We start from the raw sequence: 22,624 nt of genomic DNA on the forward strand, positions 1-22,624 counted from the left end.
GCCAGCTGGGCGAACAAGACCTGATAATCCGGCTGAGGCCCAACGTGGGATGGGCGGAAGGAAACCTCTCGAGCCAGCTAGGGCGTGGAAGCCCGACGAGCTGGCTAGGCACCTCCAGTTCCATCGGCGGCGACCCAGGACCGACGTCACCACCAACCGGAACACCAGTACTCCCCGATGCTTCGTGTCATAGCTTCGCGATTGTGTAAGGGCCAACGCCGGACAGGAGAAGCAGGTAGTCAGACATTTATTCAGGAACAGACAAGGAAACAAGACAGGAACAGCGTTGGAACACGGGTATCACAGACATGAGACAATTAATCCCAAAGCAGGGAACAGAGTTTGGGAACAGACGCAAGTAATTGAGTCCACGTGAGTCCAATGATCGCTGATGTGCGTGACAGGGGGATGGCAGGTGTGCGTACTAATGGTGGCTTGAGTGCGTAATGCTGGGGATCCTGGCGCCCTTGAGTGCCAGCGGGAGGAAGAGCGTGAGCTGGCGTGACAATAATGGCATGTCTTAATTAGTCATTAATTAAATAAAAATGTCTAGCGAGCAGAAATGATGCACTAAATAATGAACAACACAATTACTGCTGGAAGTAGTTATGTTAAAAACAGAACAGCATACTGCGGGAAAGACCAAAGATTAGGCCCAAGTCATGGCTATCTATACTCTGTCCTTATCCAAATATAACATGGACAGCGTTGCTTTTGAAAACATAATTCTGTCTGCCTTAATTGAAAAAACATGTCACTGACTCCAGGTTGTCACGAGGTATTGCAATATACTGTGGTAAAACAATAATGAACCTATAACAAACAGTAACATAGGATAAATGTCAACACCTGATGTTTGGTGTCTGTAGCCAGCTTGAGCTTAACACCAGAATATGACTCTTGGTATTCTTCACTGTGCTCGTCATAACGTGTGTGTACTCCTGCTTAACTGCACAATTGTCTCACACATACTGTATAAGGACGAAAACCATTAATGGGTCCTGAGGTCCCTCTGCCCCTCTTCCAACACACCAGTCATTTCACAGATCACTGGGAGGAATGTGATGAAAGGCGACACTGTAAAACCAGCCCCAAACCTCGGCCTGGTCGGGCGGCTTGCGTTGGTTTCACAACTCACTGAGCCCTGGAAGCAAATTGGGTCTGACAAGTGCTGCTCTCCGTTGGATTGTGTAATAGTGCCGGTAACACGTTGGCTTAATTGAGAATCGAGGGACCGGGAACGGATTGATGGGCAGCATTGATACTTCTGACATAGCTAACATTTAGTAAGCCAGTGGGGCTACTCAACATGAATGTTTCCAGGCCATGAAGAAGACTAGTGACAACTCCATTGGAGGCAGGAAAATAAGAGGTATGAGTTTTTGGCTACATGTTGTGCTGTCTCTCTCTTGCTTTTTCTCTTCTTGTAGGGCGCGATTTAGTCAGTGATCTAGTGTTGTGTATGTTTGTGTGCAAGGTGACGATGTCATTATCTGAACTGATCACATAGAGTTTTGCCAGCAAATCACTGATAACTCATCAATAGTGAATAGCCATGATTACAAAGGCAAACTATGTCAGCATTGTGCAGTTATTGAAATGGGCTTGCATGTTATAATTAAAGAATCATAAGATATCCGTCCTCATGTTTTGTTAAACAGTCCATGACGAGGACTATGACAAATGAGGACTATGCAATACTTGCATGTGGCGACATGCTTACAAAGCATAATTTCTGGAGTGTAAATATTCTGGTCAGAGTTGACTCCTATCACATGCTGAGATAATACAGGAAAGAGAGCGTCTGTGTATAAGTCAACATGGCCAGAAGGTATAGAATTACTCTACTATGTGCAATCTTTTGTTGTAATTGATGCTCAAAGGCATCATCTCTGTACAAATCCCATCCTCCTTCCATCCATGGGTCTGTTCAAACCATTCTCTTTTGTCCCATTTATTAATATGCCACAGCATAGACAATCACAAAAGTGCCTCTTAAGGCTGTGGACTGGGCGAGCATTGATAATGCTTTGCTTCTTCGTCTCCAAAATAAGTAATGTTTTGTCCTGGAGACCTTATTGCTGCCCCTCTGGAAGGAGTCCAAGTAAGCACTTCCTGGTCCATGTGAATGTGAAGTCTCAGGCCCACTTTATCGTTCTGCCTCAAGGCTCTGGGCTCTGTTCTATATCTGTCCAGCTCAGAGCTGTTACAGGCCGTTCAGGGTGAAAAAGTATAGGAATGCGCCCCAAAAGCACTATAAGTAGTAGTGCACTATAAAGGGAATAGGGTTCCATGTGGGAAGTAGACTAGAAGTAATAGAATTGAAATCTCAGGACATGCCAGTGAAAACATTCAAGACACAGCAGCATTTCATTTTAACTGCTCTCTAGTTCTATTTTGTGGGTTAAACCATACAGTTAGATAATGTCATGTTATACGACGGAACGCACAATGTTTGACCTCTGTTACTGTCTCTTTAATGTAATTTTACATTGATGATTGAATCATAATCTAAGTCATGCTGTGTAGCATGTGCCTCTTCTAGACTCTAGCTTGGAGCTAGAGCTATTATTATGTTTGTATTATTTTGAGTGAGCTCATTGCTCTTGAAGAATTTTAGGCCAGGAATGAACATGAGGTCAATCCACTGCCTGGTAGGAAACTCTCTACAATGTGTCTGTTCTTTTAGAGGAGGGGTAAAATATGCCTATTTATTTAACCAGGCAAGTCAGTTAAGAACAAATTCTTATTTACAATGATGGCCTACCGCGGCCAAACCCAGACGACGCTGGGCCAATTGTGCAACGCCCTATGGGACTCCCAATCCCGACTGGATATGATACAGCCTGGATTCAAAACAGGGACTGTAGTGATGCCTTTTACACTAAGATGCAGTGCCTTAAAACTTCTTGTCAATAGGGGAGGCGTTGTTTTCACTTTGGAAAAAATCATCCCCAAATTAAACTGCCTCGTACTCTATTCTAGATCATACAATATGCATATTATTATTACTATTGGATAGAAAACACTCTCAAGTTTCTAAAACTGTTTGAATTATATCTGTGAGTAAAACAGAAATCATTTTGCAGCAAACTTCCATACAGGAAGTGAAAAATCTGAAAACGATGCTCTGTTCCAGGGCCTGCCTATTCAATTGCCTTATATTTATCGATATGCATTCACTTCATACGCCTCCCACTAGATGTCAACAGGCAGTGGAAGGTGGAATGGGGTGTCTAGCTTGATCTGAGGCCGAACAAGAGCTTTTGGAGTGACAGGTCTGGAAATTTCTTTGTCTTCTCTGGCGCGCGAAGTACGTCGACATTGTCTTCTGATAAGCGTTCGGTATACACGGCGGATATCTCCGGCTCTGATTTTATTTGATACATGTGATAATAACATCATAAAGTAGGTTTTTTCAACCGAGTTTTATCAGTTTATTCAATGTTTAATGGGACTTTTGGAATTTTCCGTTCTTTGCGTAAAGAGAAGATGGGCATGGTCGCGCCACATGGCTAGCTAAGGTTGCTAATTCGACAGAAGAAATGGACATTCTAAAACCAAACAACGATTTATTCTGGACCAAGGACTCCTTGTACAAGATTCTGATGGAAGCTCAGCAAAAGTAAGAACTATTTATGATGTTATTTCGTATTTCTGTGGAAAATGTTGATTCCTATTCTCTGCCGTTTTGGGAGCGCTGTCGCGCAAAGTTATTTTTAAAAATCTAACACAGCGGTTGCATTAAGAACCAGTGTATCTTTCATTTGTCATACAACAAGTATTTTTATGTAAAGTTTATGATGAGTTCTTTGGTCAGATTAGGTGAGTGTCCAAAATAGCTCCAGACATTCTGGTGAATCGATGCTACATATTCACAATGTATAACCACGGTTTGCAGCTCTAAATATGCACATTTTCGAACAAAACATAAGTGTATTGTATAACCTGATGTTATAAGACTGTCATCTGATGAAGTTGGTCAAGGTTAGTGATTAATTTTATATATTTTGCTGGTTTTTGCGATAGCTACCTTTTGCGGTGAATAAATGCATTTGTGTGTTTGGCTATTGTGTTAAGCTAATATAATTCTATATTGTGTTTTCGCTGTAAAACACTTCAAAAATCGGAAATATTGGCTGGATTCACAAGATGTTTATCTTTCATTTGCTGTACACCATGTATTTTTCATAAATGTTTTATGATGAGTATTTATGTATTTCACGTTGCTCTCTGTAATTATTCTGGCTGCTTCAGTGCTATTGTGATGGTAGCTGCAATGTAAAACTATGATTTATACCTCAAATATGCAAATTTTTTGAACAAAACATGAATGTATTGTATAACATGTTATAAGACTCTCATCTGATGAAGTTGTTTCTTTTTTATTTATTTATTTATTTATTTATTTATTTTTATTTTTATTTTTTTGGGGGGGGGTGGATCAGCTTAATATTGCGGAAAGAATGTTGCTTCCAATGTAATTGTCTGCATCATTTCCAATCCCCCATATTTTTTGGGGTAAATATATATATATCCATTCACGTATGCATACATATACACATATATACATACACATATATACATAGACATACATACTTTTTTTAAAGAGTATACCTTTATTATTATTCCCCGCAAACCCTACCACCGATCCCCCAATTGGAGTAAACTGATAAACATTTCTGTTTTTACCTTCAATTTATACATCTTATACACATTTTACAGACACAGTCTACTTTATAATAGTTCTCTCTTGTTTGTTCTTAGTCCTTCCTCTATTTCTGTTGTCCATCCAGTTTGATTCCCACTTGTAACTGTGCTATTTCACAATAGCTCCGCACCTATACCCATTTCACAGATCCCGTATGCCCTACATTGTTTATCTTGTTATTAGTCCCACCCTTCAGCTCCACTCAACCTTTCCCATCTATCTTCCAACATCATCCATTTCGGATTTTTATTTGCCATATATTTTTCAACTGTGCTGTGATGCTTCACAAAAGATTTGAATCTTCCTATTCTCATAGCTTCCACGGATTGTAAATTAAAAATAAACATTTTTGCTAAAATAATTATTATATTATTGATTGATTGACTATGCCTTTTCAAATCCCCCAGTATTGCTATCTGTAGCGTTAGTTCTACGCAAATGTTGCAATTCTTCAACCATTCCTGGACCTGTGACCAAAAACGAGCTACATGCGGACAATACCAAAATAAATGGTCTAATGACTCTGCCTCCTCACAGCAGAATCTACAGAGCTGGGAAGATTGTATCCCCCATATATATAACATTCTATTAGTTGCAAGAATTTTGTACAATAATTTAAATTGAAAAATTCGAAGTTTTGAATCCGGCGTTGTTTTGCGTATCAATTCATAAACCATGTGCCATGGAATGGATACATCGAAAATCTCTTCCCAACTATTTTGCAATTTATATGGCACAGCTGTAAGTTTTTTGGTCCTTAAATGAAATTGATATATGTTTTTATTTATCACACTTTTCTTTAACCATTTATGTTCTTTAATATAAGGCCGACATACAAGTTCCTTACTTTTATCCCCTTCCACCTGCCTCTTCCATTTTTGTGGTAATGCCGCAATTAATTGGTTGTAATTTTGGGTAGAGCAGACATTTCCATATGTCTGTGTTAGCTGCATGTGTGACATTACTCCACCAGTCCTATTTATGATATCATTCACAAAAATTATACCTTTTTTAAACATTTCTTCGATAAATACAGTTTTTTTATCAATTACTATATTTGAATTTAACCACAAGATTTGTTGCACTATTTGTTCCGTCCTTTCAGGTGGATTAAACTGAAATTGCAACCAACTTTCTAGGCTTGTTTAAAAAATAAAGATATTTTGGAAATTATTTCCTTTTCAAGCAACCGAAAGTGAGCAGGTGTAATCTGAATAAAGGGAAAAAGGCCCTTCTTGAACATAGGATGAAACATTCGTACCAATCTACTAGAGAATCAGTTTGGATTTAAGTATAACTTTTGTATGACTGATGCCTTTAGTGAGAGGTCTAATGCTTTAATATTTAATAATTTCTGCCCTCCGAATTCATATTCGTTATATAAATAGGCCCTTTTAATTTTATCTGGCTTGCCGTTCCAAATAAAATTGAATATTTTTTGTTCATATAATTTAAAAAGCAGGTCACTAGGTGTAGGCAAAACCACAAGCAAATAGGTAAACTGTGATATGATTAAAGAGTTAATCAGGGTGATTTTCCCACAAATAGACAGGTATTTTCCTTTCCATGGTAGCAAGATCTTATCTATTTTTGCTAACTTTCTATAAAAATTTATTGGAGTGAGATCATTTCTTTCTTTTGGGATTTGTATACCGAGTATGTCCACATCACCGTCAGACCATTTAATTGGTAAACTACATGGCAATGTAAAATGTGTATTTTTTAGTGATCCAATACGTAATATGGTACATTTATCATAATTTGGTTTTAATCCAGAGAGGATAGCAAATGTATCTAGATCCTCTAAGAGGCCGTGGAGAGTTTCTAGTTGTGGTTTTAAAAGAAAACATGAATCATCAGCGTACAATGACACCTTAGTTTTTAGGCCCTGGATTTCTAATCCCTTAATATTAATGTTTGATCTAATTTTAACAGCTAACATTTCGATGGCAATAATAAATAGATATGCCGATAGTGGACAACCTTGTTTTACTCCTCTAGATAGTTTAAAACTTTCTGAGATGTAGCCATTATTTACTATTTTACACCTAGGGTTACTATACATAATTTTTACCCATTTTATAAGAGATTCCCCAAAATTGAAATATTCTAGGCATTTATATATAAACTCCAGTCGTACTTTATCAAAAGCCTTTTCAAAATCAGCTATGAAAACCAGGCCTGGTGTCCCCGATATTTCATAGTGTTCCATTGTTTCCAGTACTTGCCTTATATTATCTCCAATGTATCGTCCATGTAAAAAACCTGTCTGATTAGGATGAATAATATCTGACAAAACTTTTTTTATTCTATGCGCCAAGCATTTTGCTAGGATTTTTGCATCACAACACTGAAGTGTAAGAGGTCTCCAATTTTTTAAATGGACTGGATCTTTATATATACCACTTGGGTCCTGTTTCAGTAATAATGATATCACACCTTCTTGTTGCGTGTCTGATAATCTATCATTTATATAGGAGTGGTTAAAACAAGCTAATAATGGTCCTTTGAGTATATCAAAAAAATGTTTGTATACTTCCACTGGTATGCCATCCAGTCCTGGAGTTTTCCCATCCTTAAAGGCCCCAATTGCATCAAGTAGTTCCTCCTCTGTAATTAGGCCTTCACATGAGTCTTTCTGTACAGATGTTAATTTTACGTCATAATTAGGGAAAAAATCCATACAATTAGTTTCAGTTAGTGGAGCTGGAGGAGCCTGAAACGAAAATATATTCTTAAAGTACTTTACTTCCTCTTTCAAAATATCATTTGGTGAATCATGCGTGACTCCATCATTTGTAACAAGTTTTAATACGTTTTTTTTGGTAGCATTTCTATATTGACGATTGAAAAAGAATTTGGTGCATTTTTCCCCATATTCCATCCAGTTCGCTTTATTTTTGTAATATATTACACTGGATCTTTCTTGAATAAGTTCCTCCATTTCTTTTTGTTTTTCCTCTAACTTATTCTGTGCCTCTATGGTACCGTTTTTATTGTTATCTAACTGTACTGTTAGTCCTTCAATTTCCTTTGTTAATATGGACTCTTTTGATCGAAATTGCTTTTGTTTTATAGATGAGTACTGAATTGCATGGCCTCTAAAGGCACACTTAAAAGTGTCCCATACAATATGGGGATCTGCTGTACCTATGTTATGTCTAAAAAAGTCAGTTATAAATTCTTCTGTCCTAGTTCTAAACAATTTATCATCTAGTAGGCTTTGATTAAATTTCCAATATCCTCGCCCACGTGGAAATTCTGTAAGAGTAATATATATGCCAATTATGTGATGGTCCGACCGCATTCTGTCCCCTATCAAACACTTTTTAACTTTTGGTGCCAGAGAGAATGATATAAGAAAGTAGTCAAGGCGACTAGCTTGATTAAGCCTCCGCCATGTATATCTCACTAGGTCAGGGTATTTAAGTCTCCATATATCCACTAATTCCAATACATCCATGACATTCCTGATTTCCTTAAGTGCCTGAGGGTGATAGTTTGTAGTGTGATTTCCTTTCCGGTCCATAGAGGTATTTAAGACCGTATTAAAATCTCCCACTATAATAATAGAGTCTAGTGTTGCTTGTAGAGTTGATACATTCTTATATATATTGTCAAAGAAGCTTGGATCATCATTATTCGGACCGTATAGGTTAATAAGCCATATATGTTTATTGTCCAATAACATATTTAAAATAATCCATCTACCTTGAGGATGTGTTTGGACAAGTTGCACATTTGGATCAAAGTTATTATTAATTAAAACCATCACCTCTTTTTAATTTCTTTGCCCATGGGAGAAATATATTTTGCCCCCCCAGTTCTTTTTCCACAAAACTTCATCTAAAACTGTCGAATGGGTTACCTGTAAACAGTAGATATTATAATCCTTCTCTGAAGTTGTTTCTTGGTTAGTGACTAATTATATCTCTATTTGGTCGGTTTTGTGATAGCTACCTATGCGGTAGAAACATGGTGAAAATATGCGGTTGAGTCTTTGGCTATTGTGGTTAGCTAATAGAAATACATATTGTGTTTTCGCTGTAAAACATTTAAAAAATCGGAAATGATGGCTGGATTCACAAGATGTTCATCTTTCATTTGCTGTATTGGACATGTGATTTCATGAAAATTATATTATATGATATCCCTGTCCCGTTAGGCTAGGCTATGCTAGTCAGCTTTTTTGATGAGGAGGATCCCGGATCCGGGATGGATATTAAACCGCTGTGCCACTCGGGAGCCCTATAATCATAAGATTCCACAACTGCCTGAAATATAAAGTTAGGAAACATCCAGTTACATATGTTGTGGCAGGTATCCTTATGGGAACTGCATAGATCATTACCAGAAATTCAGTTATTGATTATTTGAGTTGCATATAATGAAGGTAAAGTACCTACTTTAATATATTGATTAACGACAGTTACCTGAAAAATAGATGTCACTGGCATTCATAATAAAACAAACTAATACGAGATTAACCAAGCTTTTCAAATGAAAAAGTATCTCCAGAATTATTGGCATCCTTGATGAAGACGATAAAAAAAAGACTGTATAAAATATATACAGTGCCTTCGGAAAGTATTCAGACCCCTTGACTTTTTCCATATTTTGTTCCTTTACAGCGTTATTCTAAAATGGATTACATGTTTTTTAAATCCTTAGCAATCTACACACAATACCAATCTACACACAATACCCCATAATGGCAAAGCAAAAACAGGTTTTTAGAAATGTTTGCTAATTTATGAAAAAAAACTGAAACAGAAATAACTTATTTACATAAATATTCAGACCCTTTGATATGAAACTCGAAATTTAGCTGAGGTGCTTCCTGTATCCAGGAATCATTCTTGAGATGTTTCTTGATTGGAGTCTACCTATGGTAAATTCAATTGATGTAACATGATTTGGAAAGGCACACACCTGTCTATATTATGTCCCACAGTCGACAGTGCATGTCAGAGCAAAAATCAAACCATGAGGTTGAAGGAATTGTCCGTAGAACTCAGAGACAGGATTGTGTCGAGGCAGAGATATGGAGAAGGGTACAAAAGAATTTCTGCAGCATTGAAAGTCCCCAAGAACACAGTAGCCTCCACCATTCTTAAATATGGGGCGGCAGGGAGCGTTGGGCTAGTAACCGAAAGGTTGCAAGTTCAAATCCCCGAGCTGACAAGGTACAAATCTGTCGTTCTGCCCCTGAACAAGGCAGTTAACCCACTGTTCCTAGGCCGTCATTGAAAATAAGAATTTGTTCTTAACTGACTTGCCTAGTTAAATAAAGGTTAAATGTAAGTCGCTCTGGATAAGAGCGTCTGCTAAATGACTTAAATGTAATGGAAATGGAAATGGAAATGGAAGAAGTTTGGAACCACCAAGACTCTTCCTAGAACTGGCCACCCGGCCAAATTGAGCAATCAGGGGAGAAGGGCCTTCGTCCGGGAGGTTACCAAGAACAAGATGGTCACTCGGACAGAGCTCTAGAGTTCTTCTGTGGAGATGGGAGAACCTTCCAGAAGGACAACCCTCTCTGTAGCACTCCACCAATCAGGCCTTTATGGTACAGTGGCCAGACGGAAGCCACTCCTTGGTAAAAGGCACATGACAGCCCACTTGGAGATTCTCTGGTCTGATGAAACCAAGATTGAACCCGTTGGCCTGAATGCCAAGCGTCACGTCTGGAGGAAAGCTGGCACCGTCCCAGGTCTCCCGAGTGGTGCAGTGGTCTAAGGCACTGCATCTCAGTGCAAGAGGCATCACTACAGTCCCTGGTTCAAATCCATGGCTCAATCACAGCTGACCATGATTGGGAGTCCCATAGGGCGGTGCACAATTGGACCAGCGTCGTCTGGGTTTGGCCAGGGTAAGCCTTCATTGTAAGTAAGAATTTGTTAGTTAAATAAAGGATAAATGAAAATCCTCACGGTGAAGCATGGTGGTGGCAGCATCATGCTGTGGGGATGTTTTTCAGCGGCAGAGACTGGGAGACTAGTCAGGATCGAGAAAAAGATGAAAGGTGCAAAGTACAGAGAGATCCTTAAAACTTTCTCCAGAGCGCTCAGGACCTCAGACTGCAGCAAATGTTCACCTTCCAACAGAACAATCACCCTAAGCACACAGCCAAGACAATGCAGGAGTGGCTTCGGGGAAAGTCTCTGAATGTCCTTGAGTCCCTGAATGTCCTTGAGCCAGAGACCGGACTTGAACCCGATCAAACATCTCTGGAGAGACCTGAAAATAGCTGTGCAGCTATGCTCCCCATGCAACCTGACAGAGCTTGAGAGGATCTGCAGAGGACAATGGGAGAAACTTCCCAAATAAAGGTGTGCCACGCTTGTAGCGTCATACCCAAAAAGTCTTGAGGCTGTAATCACTGCCAAAGGTGCTTCAACAAAGTACTGAGTAAAGGGTCTGAATAGAGCTGACGCTTTCAAGGAGCTGGACTCTAACCCAGACACTTATAAGAAATCCCGCTATGCCCTCCGATGAACCATCAATCGTACAACACCGGCTCCGACGCTCGTCGGATGTGGCAGGTCTTGCAAACTATTACAGACTACAAAGAGGCAAGCAACACCGAAGCATGCATGAGAGCATCAGCTGTTCTGGACGAACATCTGATCACGCTCGCCGTAGCCGATAAGAGTAAGACCTTTAAACAAGTCAACATTCACAAGGCTGCAGGGCCAGATGGATTACCAGGATGTGTACTCCGAGCATGCGCTGACCAACTGGCAAGTGTCTTCACTGACATTTTCAACCTGTGCCTGACCGAGTCTGTAATACCAACATGTTTCAAGCAGACCACCATAGTCCCTGTGCACAAAAACACCAAGGTAACCTGCTTAAATGACTACTAACCCGTAGCACTCACATCTGTAGCCATGAAGCAATTTGAAAGGCTGGTCATGGCTCACATCAACACCATCATCCCGGAAACCCTAGACCCACTTGCATACCACCCCAATAGATCCACAGACGATGCAATTTTAATCGCACTCCAAACTGCCCTTTCGCACATGGACAAAAGGAACACCTATGTGAGAATGCTGTTCATTGACTAAAGCTCAGTGTTCAACACCATAGTCTCCACAAAGCTCATCACTAAGCTAAGGACCCTGGGACTAAACACCTCCCTCTGCAACTGGTTCCTGGACTTTCTAACGGGCCGCACCCAGGTGGTAAGGGTAGGTAACAACACATCTGCCACTCTGATCCTCAACCCTGGGGCCCCTCAGGGGTGTGTGCTTTGTCCCCTCCTGTACTCCCCTTTCACCCACGACTGCGTGGCCAAACACAACTCAAACACCATCACTAGGTTTGCTGACGACACAACAGTGGTAGGACTGATCACCTACAACAATGAGACAGCCTATAGGGAGGAGGTCAGAGACCTGGCAATGTGGTGCCAGGACGAAAACCTCTCCCTCAATGTGAGCAAGACAAAGGAGCTGATCGTGGACTACAGGAAAAGGCGGGCTGACAGGCCACCATTAACATCAACGGGGCTGTAGTGGAGTGGGTCGAGAGTTTCAATTTCCTTGGTGCCCACATCACCAACAAACTATCATGGTTCAAACACACCAAGACAGTTGTGAAGAGGGCACGATAACATATTTCCCCCCTCAGGAGACTGAAAAAGATTTGTCATGGGTCCCCAGATCCTCAAAAAGTTCTACAGCTTACTGGTTGCATCACTTTTTGGTATGGCAACTGCTAGGCATCTGACCGTAAGAGGCTACAGAGAGTAGTGCGTACGGCCCAGTACATCACTGGGGCCAAGCTTCCTGTCACCAAGGACCTGTGTCAGAGGAAGGCCCAAAAAATTGTCAAAGACTCCAGTCCCCCAAGTCATAGACTGTTCTCTCTGCTACCGCACGGCAAGCGGTACCGGAGCACCAAGTCTATGATCAAAAGGCTCCTTAACAGCTTCTACCCCCAAGCCATAAGACTGCTGAACAATTAATCAAATGGTCTCCCGACTATTTACATTGACAAGTTTCAGTATGATAATACACAACCCCATATCACAAGGCTCTGTACACAATTCCTGGAAGTTGAAAATGTCCTAGTTGTTCCATGGCCTGCATACTCACCAGACATGTCACCCATTGAGCATGCAAATGGTGGTCACACTTGATACTGGCTGGTTTTCTGATCCATGCCTCTACTTTTTTTAAGGTGACTGATTTCCTTATATGAACTGTAATTCAGGAAAATCTGTAAAATAGTTGCATGTTGCGTTTATATTTTTGTTTTTGTTTGAACTTGCAGGTTATTGCGAATACAATGACATAAGAACCCACTAGGCTGTTATGTTGTTGTTTCCACATAATTTCAACGAAAATAAATAAATGTGATGATGTTGAATCAACATGGAAAACGGATTGAATTTGCAAAAAGTCATCAACGGAGGGAATTTAGTCTATTTTTCACCCAACTTTTATCCTAAAACCAATAACATACTGATTTTTTTGGTTGATTTCACGTTGAATTCACATTAGTTGACAGCGTTGGGCCAGTAACCGAAAGGTTGCTAGATCGAGTCCCCTAGCTGACAAGGTAAAAATCTGTCGTTCTGCTCCTGAACAAGGCAGTTAACCCACTGTTCCTAGGCCGTCATTGTAAATAAGAATTTGTTCTTAATTGACTTGCCTAGTTAAATAAAGCTAAAAAAAATAAAAATATATACTTTTTTAAAAAGTCAACCAAATGTCATTCAAAACTAGACGTTGAAATGATGTCTGTGCCAAGTGGGTAAAGTTACTCCTCCCCCCAAAAATATGCACTTCTTTAGGAGTTTCTGCGGAATTTCTTCCTTTCTGTCTACATACCACATTGTGAAACTGGGTAACTTACTGAGAAATGCAACAGAACAATACAGACAGAGAAACAGAAAGTAAGTTGCCAGACCACACAAGTTCATGTCTCCATCTTGTTGATTTCCTCCTGAAAACAGACGCTTTTATTCATACTATAGATGTTGTCTGACTTACTGGACTGTATGTACCAGACAGTATACCCTAGTAGTCAACTACTGAGAATAACAAATCCAAGCATTGGTAGGGTCTCTTAATCCATGTCCGGACAGGTTGACAAGGTGCCTTCTTTATTCTGCCTTTTAAAATACTTGAATAACGGGAAGGAAGAGATGAGTCATGTGGGATTAACCAACCGGTTTAAACAGTGTGTCCAGTATACCATGTTGTCAAATGTACCTTGAGTCAGTGGTGTAATTTCAGCTAACCCACATCATTTTTCTAAAGTTATTTACTGGATTTCTACACAATTTAAAACCATTCGTAGAACACCTTGGCTGCTGTAGCTTCATTCACCTCAGCTGACAAGGGACATACATTTTGACGACAACAATTCATACAGCACGTCATACAGCAATTTGTTTCTATGCACTGGGATTAAAAACTGTAGTTTCGTTTCATATCAAGTCAAACAGGAGTTACGTAGTCATCTACAGACATCTTCCACCTCTGCATTTTTTAGAGCTGTTCACTGCAGCGAGGCAAACAGCCTCCCCTTCCACTCTGAGCTGCCCGCATGGTCTTAAAACCAGCCCGCTAAATGTTAAGTTTCAATATTGCATGCAAAAGTATAGTGAAATGCCTTTCTTGCAAACCTAATTTCCTTTTAATCGGGATTGGAATGATTTTTGTAGCCTATTTTAAATTGTTGGTGTTGAGCTAGGGTATGTTGTCTGCTGTACTCTGCCATACCCAATTGACACCCCTGCCTCAAGTTCGACCTTTAGCCTGGAATTGATTGGCTACTTATTGCCGTACTTTCGAAATCAATAGTCTCTTTAACATGAATCTGATATCACAGTCAAATTACTTTCATCCAGTCACATTTACACAAGCTGTATGTTGGACCAGTCAGTCAGAAAGTGGATTGGAAAGTTCCTAAACAGGCCTTTGTTTACATCAGAGCTAATAACTACTTTTTTTACAATGCCATCACTGAAAATACAAGAGAGGTACTTCCATATATAGAGTAATCTCCATCAAATCAACTTTGTGTGTTCTTCAGATCCCTCCTCCTGTTTTCATTGCACTGGGCCAAAACATTTTACAGGAGTGACTCATGGCCTGCTTTGCTTTTGGGACTGGTTAGCAACGGAACGGCCTAGCCTATTTTTGGCCTCCGCATCCTTCTGATTTACTTTTCATTAGCACACGAGCTCATAAAATGTGCAGAGTAACGTTTCAAAGGCACCCTAATGCTGCTGTGCAGGGCAATATTTAGCCTACCCCCAAAGATTCCCAAGAAGAGCCACTTCTTTATGAGAATGTTTTCTGCTGAGCAGTGTTCTTGGTTTCTGCCACAGATTATGAAAATTGAGAATAGAGTTTCCAAACAGGAAATTAGGAGAGATAATGGGTTGATTTAGCAGCACAAATAGGGGAATCCTAGCTTTGAGCAATGACTGCGGTAGTGCTAGTCTTTACATCCTGATTACAGTTCCTTTACCTCTTTACAATCTTTGAAAAAAGGGTTCCAAAAGGGTTATTTGGCTGCCCCCATAGGAGCACCCTTTTTGGATCAAGGTAGAACGAACCCTTTTCGGTTCCATGTAGAATCCTCTGTGGAAAGTTTTCTACATGGAACCCAAAAGGTTATACCTGGAACCAAAAAAGGTTATTCAAAGGGTTCTCCTGTGGGGACAGACAAAGAACACTTTTCTAAGAGTGTACGATTCAGTCCTCACCCCTCACTGTGAAGTACGACAGTATATAGCCTACAGACAGGTAATTGGGTGTAGCGTATCCCAATAAACTCCACATTAAAACAAAGCCTGGAGCAAACAGAATAAATCTCACATTCTTATTGCAAAATGAGGATTACTGTGATCATGAAACACATATACTCACATGGCCACAGCCAGCGTATTCATGGTTCCGTGTGAGGTTAACAAAATAATACATATTTCCAATAGGGGACACTTTTTGGTGTCAGTCAGACAGTCAGAGCACCTATTTGGTTTAAAATAACATATTTCAGTGTGTATTTTCCCTCTTTCTCTACTCATCTCTCTCTGTGAATTACAGTACAAGGGTCAAATTGTGTATGTTGTGGGATGTGACAGTCTCTTACCAGTGAGTGCATGTTGTTTGCCACAGGCATGGATGAGGTCCATTCTCCTCACGAACAGGGTCACATGATCTCTCACAGATTTCTACAAAGCAGTCACACATCAGTGCATCTCTCTCTGCTTCACCTGTTTCCCTGCTCTGTCCACACCCTGAGCATACAGGACCCACACACACACGCACACACACACACACACACACACACACACACACACACACACACACACACACACACACACACACACACACACACACACACACACACACACACACACACACACACACACACACACACACACACACACACACACACCCACGCATGCACACACACTTTCATTTCCTCTTTCCAATTAGAGTTAGTGAGGTAGCGCTGAAATGGGTGAGGTGTTTTGGTTAATTTTAGGTTTATAACACTTATAATTATGTGCATTAATGTTGTGTTAAAGCGTTCAAACACTAAAGTCAGCAGCTCTTTAGAATATGAATTTGAAAACATCAAGTTACAAACTGCAGACAAATCCAATTAATTATGAGCAGTGGGATTCTCAGGGGAGCTCTCTGTCCTCTCTCTTTTTTTCCTCTCTCGCTCTCTCTCTGACATCACTGGGAACTTGTGTGTATAAAGTAACCACAAGAATGCAGCGTGTCAGGCAAGGGAACGTGAATACAGACAGAGGGCCCTTTCTTACACAGGGTGTGCAGGGCAGAGAGAAGGGACGCTGCACTGAGAGAGTGACACACACGGGCAGAGAGAGGTAAAGAGATACAGGCACAAAGAGCACAGTTCAATACATACAAGGTATGGGGCAACATTGAGAGCTTAGAGAATATCAACAAAAAGCAGCAGCCGATATTAAAGAGGATTTACAAGAAAGAGGAGAGGGAAAAACAGCTTTACTGGCCCGGACTTCGAAAACCTTTTGCCGGTAAGGTGTACATTTCAAAAGTCTGTTGAGAAATGATGAATGGGAAGCTGTTGATCTCGAATGCTGTTGATCTTATTTGGTTGAGTATCTGTGGCTAAGGAGTCAATGTATATACTTACAATACTATGCGTGAACTGGAAGTCTGTTGTTTTGGAAAGTCCCCTCCATCGGTTAAACAGGTATTGTGATGTACCAGATGAAATGTTGCTAGTCAGTCACTACTCAGTGCCATTCTATAGCATATCTCTTTCAGGAAATGTAAATCTTAAATATAGCGTTGGGCCATTGCACAATGCTTTGCACATTGTCTATGACTAGTGACATCATGGTTTCGATGGTTGAAACCTAAGGTTCACCTAAGATCTTAAATGTCTGAGATTTCTATAATTTGATTTGAAACTTTGCCTTGTTATGCTCTCTCCTCTACTTATACTATTTCACTCCCCCTGACTCAAAGGTTACTATTCAGCTTGAACTGTAATGCATTGAGACAATGTCCTCTCTTATACTGTGTGGAGATATGGTCATGTTCCCAACTGTTCCCATCAAAAATATGCAATCTTGTGTTTCTTACCACGACACTGATTTTGAGAAAAGATATGAATTTGGTCCACTAATGCATGACTTTTGCTGTCTCTAAACTTTTGACTATCCCTGCAAAAGACTGTTGACTGACTCTTATTATTAAGATAATTAGAATTGAACATTCGCCATTTCTTTTTCATAAGGGTTTTTCAACAAATTACCGTGGGCCATTCATTAAATATTCCTGTTTTGCCTTGTGTTGCCTTCTGTCATTCAGGCTTTAAGGTTGGGCAGAACAGAGTTCCAAGTTCCATAAATAGCTGTAGCTTACTGATGAAGTCATAAGAGTTTTTTCCCCATCCTGGCTTTGTGAGCCACTGAAAGTATCTTCCTGTTTACAGCTGATCATAGGCCAAGACAATGTTATGTCAATTTGTTACATTGTTGTTATTTTACATTCATTCCACAGCCTGACCAGAGTGCAAAGACAGTCTAATAGCATGACACTCTATGGAATGGGGATGTTGTGATAGAGAATAAGATCTTGATATATTTTTCAATGCATTGAGATTTCATTGATTCTCTTCATTCTCAATTTCTGCTTGAAAACTACTCTCCAAGTTCTTCACAGCGTCTGTAAATGTATGTGGTGTGCACTACAACAGACCTCTGACCATTTTGTACTCTAGCGAGGAAGACTATTCTTACACCTTGCTATACAATGCTAATGAGTGATATCCTACTGGGAACAGATGTAAACTCAACATCTATTTTACATTGAACCAACATTTCATTGAAATGGCGTGGCATTGATTCAACCAGTGTGTGCCCAGTGGGATTGTTACTCATTCCTTCCAGTCATCAGACCTTGTATGTCTCAACTTTAGACTCAACATCACCATAAAACAAATGCATAGACCTACATACATGAATAATGGAGAAGCTTACATTTAATGGATTTGGTGAAAAAATGTGTTTAGCTGAAATGGGACCTTCATTTTGACAAACTGCAAGTAGGTGCAGCCTTCTTAACTCAATGCAACAAAGTAGCAGCAGCGCGCAGTTTCCTGTTTTGTTATGCTAGGAAGGAAGTGAAACTGACTATGGGTAAGCCAATTTCACACATGGGCTGTGAGACAAACACAACCTTCTTTCTGTTCACTTGCAATCAGATACATATGGCTTAGAAAGTGGAGCAGGCAATATAATATTTTTTACAAATCTTTCCTCACAGGGCCATAAGTCAACAGTCAACATAAACCTATAAACTACCCTTTGACCTCCTGGATACCCATAACGGTTACCATTGATCCAAGTTACGGTGGAGTGCTACACTCAGTCAATGTTAAAGTCAAAACCATCAAAGCTAGTCCGCCATTAGCCGGCACATTTAAATGTATTTCCCTCCATGGTGCATTCAGGCAGCCAGAGCCATGACATTTTCCTGCAACTTTAATGAGAGTTAAGCTGAATAAGATACTTGATCAGGGGAGGGAAGAGAGCGAAAAGGCACCAGTGGGACTGGGGTTCACTCTGCTCACCTTCTTCTCTCTAATTCTCTCCACAGAAAATGTCCTCATTCCATCACTTCTCCCAGAGGAGAATGGATTAAAATAGAGAGGAGACTCCAGAGGACGTGAGGTAGGATCCCAAATCCCAAAAGAGGAAACAAACAAACTACACAAACAGGCAGACTTCATAGACCTTCCCATCAAGGCAAGGAGAGATTGGAATCATTACAGCAACTGAAGGATTACAAAGGAAAACCCCCCCTCTCTCATAAACAATTGATCTTTGGACTTCAAAGTTTCATAAAAAAATGCGTTGGTCTTCAAACCCCCAGATAAGGCGGTTAAGGAAGGAGGGGAGGATAAAGAGATTCTCCCTGCATCAATGATTTTTCTAGTCTGTCCCATCCTCCCTTTCCTTCATCAGATATTCATTGTGACTGGGATGTCCTACTATATCAGCTGAAATCTTCAATGTCATGAGTTCACCAGGAAACTGAAACCAGCACTAGATCAGGGTCAAATCACCACAAGAACAATCCCCTGATAACAGCTACACCCTTGCTGACTACTTCAATCAGAACGTGTTCACTATTGTAATTGGTTTCTTCTTCAATAGATTACCCTCAAGAGGAGTTGTTCAGACACTGTCAGTGAACGATGAAGGAAGACATCTTGGATTTTTTCAGTGACTTGTGGAAGGTGGCCACCACTAAGCATGACCAGGGGATCTATAACACAGTCTGCCTGGTGGTGCTGCTAGCCCTGCCTATGGTGGTGCTCTTCACTTCTCTGGTGGTGTGCTGCCACTGCTGCTGCTGTCGCCGGGCCAACTCCGCTGGTTGCTGTGCAGACAGCCCCAGCTCAGCCACAGCAAAATCAGACAAAAATAAGAAGATTCCGAAAGATGAGGACTTGTGGATCTCGGTCAAAACAGGACCTATGACACCAGACAGGGTTGCCCTGACGATGGTGTAAGGTTCAGATAAGGTTTTATCCTTTTGTATTCACATGAAGCTCTTATTTTACTGCAAGGTACAGGTGCATGATGCCGAGCACTGGTGTTCAATATGCTCGACAGAAACGGTTGAAAGACAGTAAAAGAACCAACGATACGTCATTGATTGTGTGTGTGTGTGTGTGTGTGTGTGTGTGTGTGTGTGTGTGTGTGTGTGTGTGTGTGTGTGTGTGTGTGTGTGTGTGTGTGTGTGTGTGTGTGTGTGTGTGTGTGTGTGTGTGTGTGTGTGTGTGTGTTGGTTCTTCTATCCATGTCGGGACCTAAAATCCCCAAAAGTCTCCAAAACGATAGTAAAACAAGTCAAATTCCCATGTCCTCATGAGGACAAAGACTATCGGGTTAGAGTTAGGGTTAGAATTAGGTTTAGGGTTAGAATTTGGGTTAGGGTAAGGGATTAGGTTTAAGAGTAAGGTTTAGGGTTTGGGTTAGGGTTATAGGTTAAGGTTAGGGAAAATAGGATTTTGAATGGAAATCAAATTTTAGGTCCCCACAAGGATAGAAGAACAAAACGTCTGTCTGTGTGCGTGTGTGCGTGTGTGCGTGTGTGCGTGTGTGCATGTGTGCGTGTGTGCTTGCATACGTGGGTGTGTGCGTGTGCATGAGCAAATGGGTGTATGTGCATGGGAGAGTGATAGATGGCACATAGCGTATGTGTTAGTGTGCACTTCTGTGTGAAATTCACTGTCTTCACATTTGGGGACTATTTATATTTCCAATGCTGGAAGCCAGCAATCTAGTATTGTGATTCAGTTAGAAGACAATTTTTAATAGGTTAGACCATTTTAAGTTCAAAGCACTTGCAGTTATTGCACTTACAACAGAAATTTGTGTAACTACTTTGAAATATTTTGCTGTATTTGCTATACCCACTGAATGGAGATCTTAAGTCCATTTATGAGTTAAGTATCAAACGCAGAATTTAATAGAACCAAGTGAAGCACTGAGATCTTTCAATTACATTGCTCAATGTATACGTTTCTTTCCCCGTAGAGTATCCTACATACAGCAGCTAGTATTGTTGATGAAAAAATGTATCTAACAGTTCCGTGTTTTACGCTGCCTTATGCTCAGATTGATGACACAGATTCATGTTTACTGTCTTGCACTGTCCCAATTGGTTCATAATATCATTATGCATGGACACCAGGCTCTCAGATTTATGGGGCGCTGAGTGGATCCTTCTTATATCCTCCTCCCTCAGTGCCAATGTAGCCCTCTGACTTAAAATAATAGTTATTCTATCTCAAAACTGTGATTCTTAAAAAATGTGTCCGAAGATTTGGTCAACTTCCGTCAGATGTTTAAAATCCTATATTCATCAGGAATGAGCAGGGTCAGCTATACCATAAGGACCCCTTATTCATGTCCTCATTACATGTAGTGTAGCAATACCACTCATGGTCTGTAAAGTTCTCTACTTTTGATAGATGTAAACAAACAATATTGAAATCACAATGGTCACAACCATAAACGGTCAAGAAAAAGGCAATTTTTGTCAATTCCATTAAACTCCGTCAGATTTGTGTCTGACGTCAAGTCCATCAGAGTGCTGTAAGATCTGAGAATTGTTGTGTTTTTATTGGGGATTTTCAAATTAATAATTTTCTATATTTTACAAATGTTTGTATTTTTGAAACAAAAGTAGATATTGTTCCATCTTTCAAGAATCTCTGAATCGATTTCCAATTTACAAATCCGGTGACAAATCAGTTTTATTTGTTATGTATTCATGATCCTTATTTTGAGCTTAAAGACTTCTGCATTAGTTATTCATCTATAAAAAGTCTGAGGGTGAAAAAATACTTTTCCTTTGCAAAGTTTTTCTTTTCAATTCACAGGATCGGGGTGGGGGGATTTGCCCTTTGTTTAAACAGTAAATCTGCCATAGACGATAGTTTCACATTCTATCACTGAAGCTGTGATCTGTCCCAATTATGCATGAGAACATACTGTATATTCTGGCTGTTTGTTATTACACAAGAAAAAGCTGAGGCAATCATTCAAGTTATGAGCTCAGGCCACAGTGGATACCGCATGCATAATTTATCCTATCATTTGATTTTACATAACAGCTATATGGAGAAAAGGGAGACAAAAAATAAAGTATTTTTTATGCATTGTTAATTATTTGTTGTTTGGTTAATGTTTGGCTCAGGCTCACAATATGTGCAATTAGATTAGGGCTCTATTCAGTCTATATCGCTGTACAGATTGCACAACATAAATGTGAAGGCAATTTCCGATTGTGTATCACAATCTCAACTAACGCGGGAAAATTGCATTTAAATTTCAATGACGCTGTAACGCTGAACTTCTGCGATATGAATTGAATAGAGCCCTAACAAAATATGATACATTATATAACGGAAAGTGTAGGCCTTTACCTTGAGAGCTATTTCCATGTTGTTATTAATCATGTCCTGGCCTCGAAAGTAGTTTATGGACACCAACTAGTCGCTGCAATCCAGTGATTATGCCCATTCACATATCAGACCCATCTTCACTTGGAGATCATCATACATCATTTCTGTCATCTTTGTTGTACAAGTTGACTTCATCCCTACAGGGTTTGGGCAATTTTATCATCATTTTATCTGATGTTTGGTAACTGACCATTAGCCATTAGCATCCACACACACTGGATTTCGAATTGATACATAATGATACATAGTCTGGCTCGGTAGCAGTGACTAGCTAATGGTGTGTCAAGTGTATGGTGTGGGGGTTTCCCACTCTCTGTCACACATACTGTGTAGCTGAGTCCTACAGCGCTGACAAGCCCAACCATCCAGAGGCAGAACACAGCCATGCAGTGGAAAGTG

At 40.2% G+C, this 22,624-nt stretch overlaps 1 protein-coding gene across 1 annotated transcript; it reads left to right on the forward strand.

Annotated features, from left to right (window-relative positions):
• Positions 1 to 12,447: 12,447 nt before the first annotated feature.
• LOC129824020 (uncharacterized protein KIAA0040-like) lies at positions 12,448 to 21,926 on the forward strand. The gene is made up of 2 exons (XM_055883288.1): positions 12,448 to 16,751; positions 18,844 to 21,926. The coding sequence occupies exon 2, from the start codon at positions 19,445 to 19,447 to the stop codon at positions 19,760 to 19,762; it is 318 nt and encodes a 105-aa protein (XP_055739263.1). The 5' UTR covers positions 12,448 to 16,751; positions 18,844 to 19,444; the 3' UTR covers positions 19,763 to 21,926.
• Positions 21,927 to 22,624: the final 698 nt, after the last annotated feature.

The sequence above is a fragment of the Salvelinus fontinalis genome, chromosome 26, assembly GCF_029448725.1.
Source record: "Salvelinus fontinalis isolate EN_2023a chromosome 26, ASM2944872v1, whole genome shotgun sequence".
NCBI lineage: Eukaryota > Metazoa > Chordata > Actinopteri > Salmoniformes > Salmonidae > Salvelinus > Salvelinus fontinalis.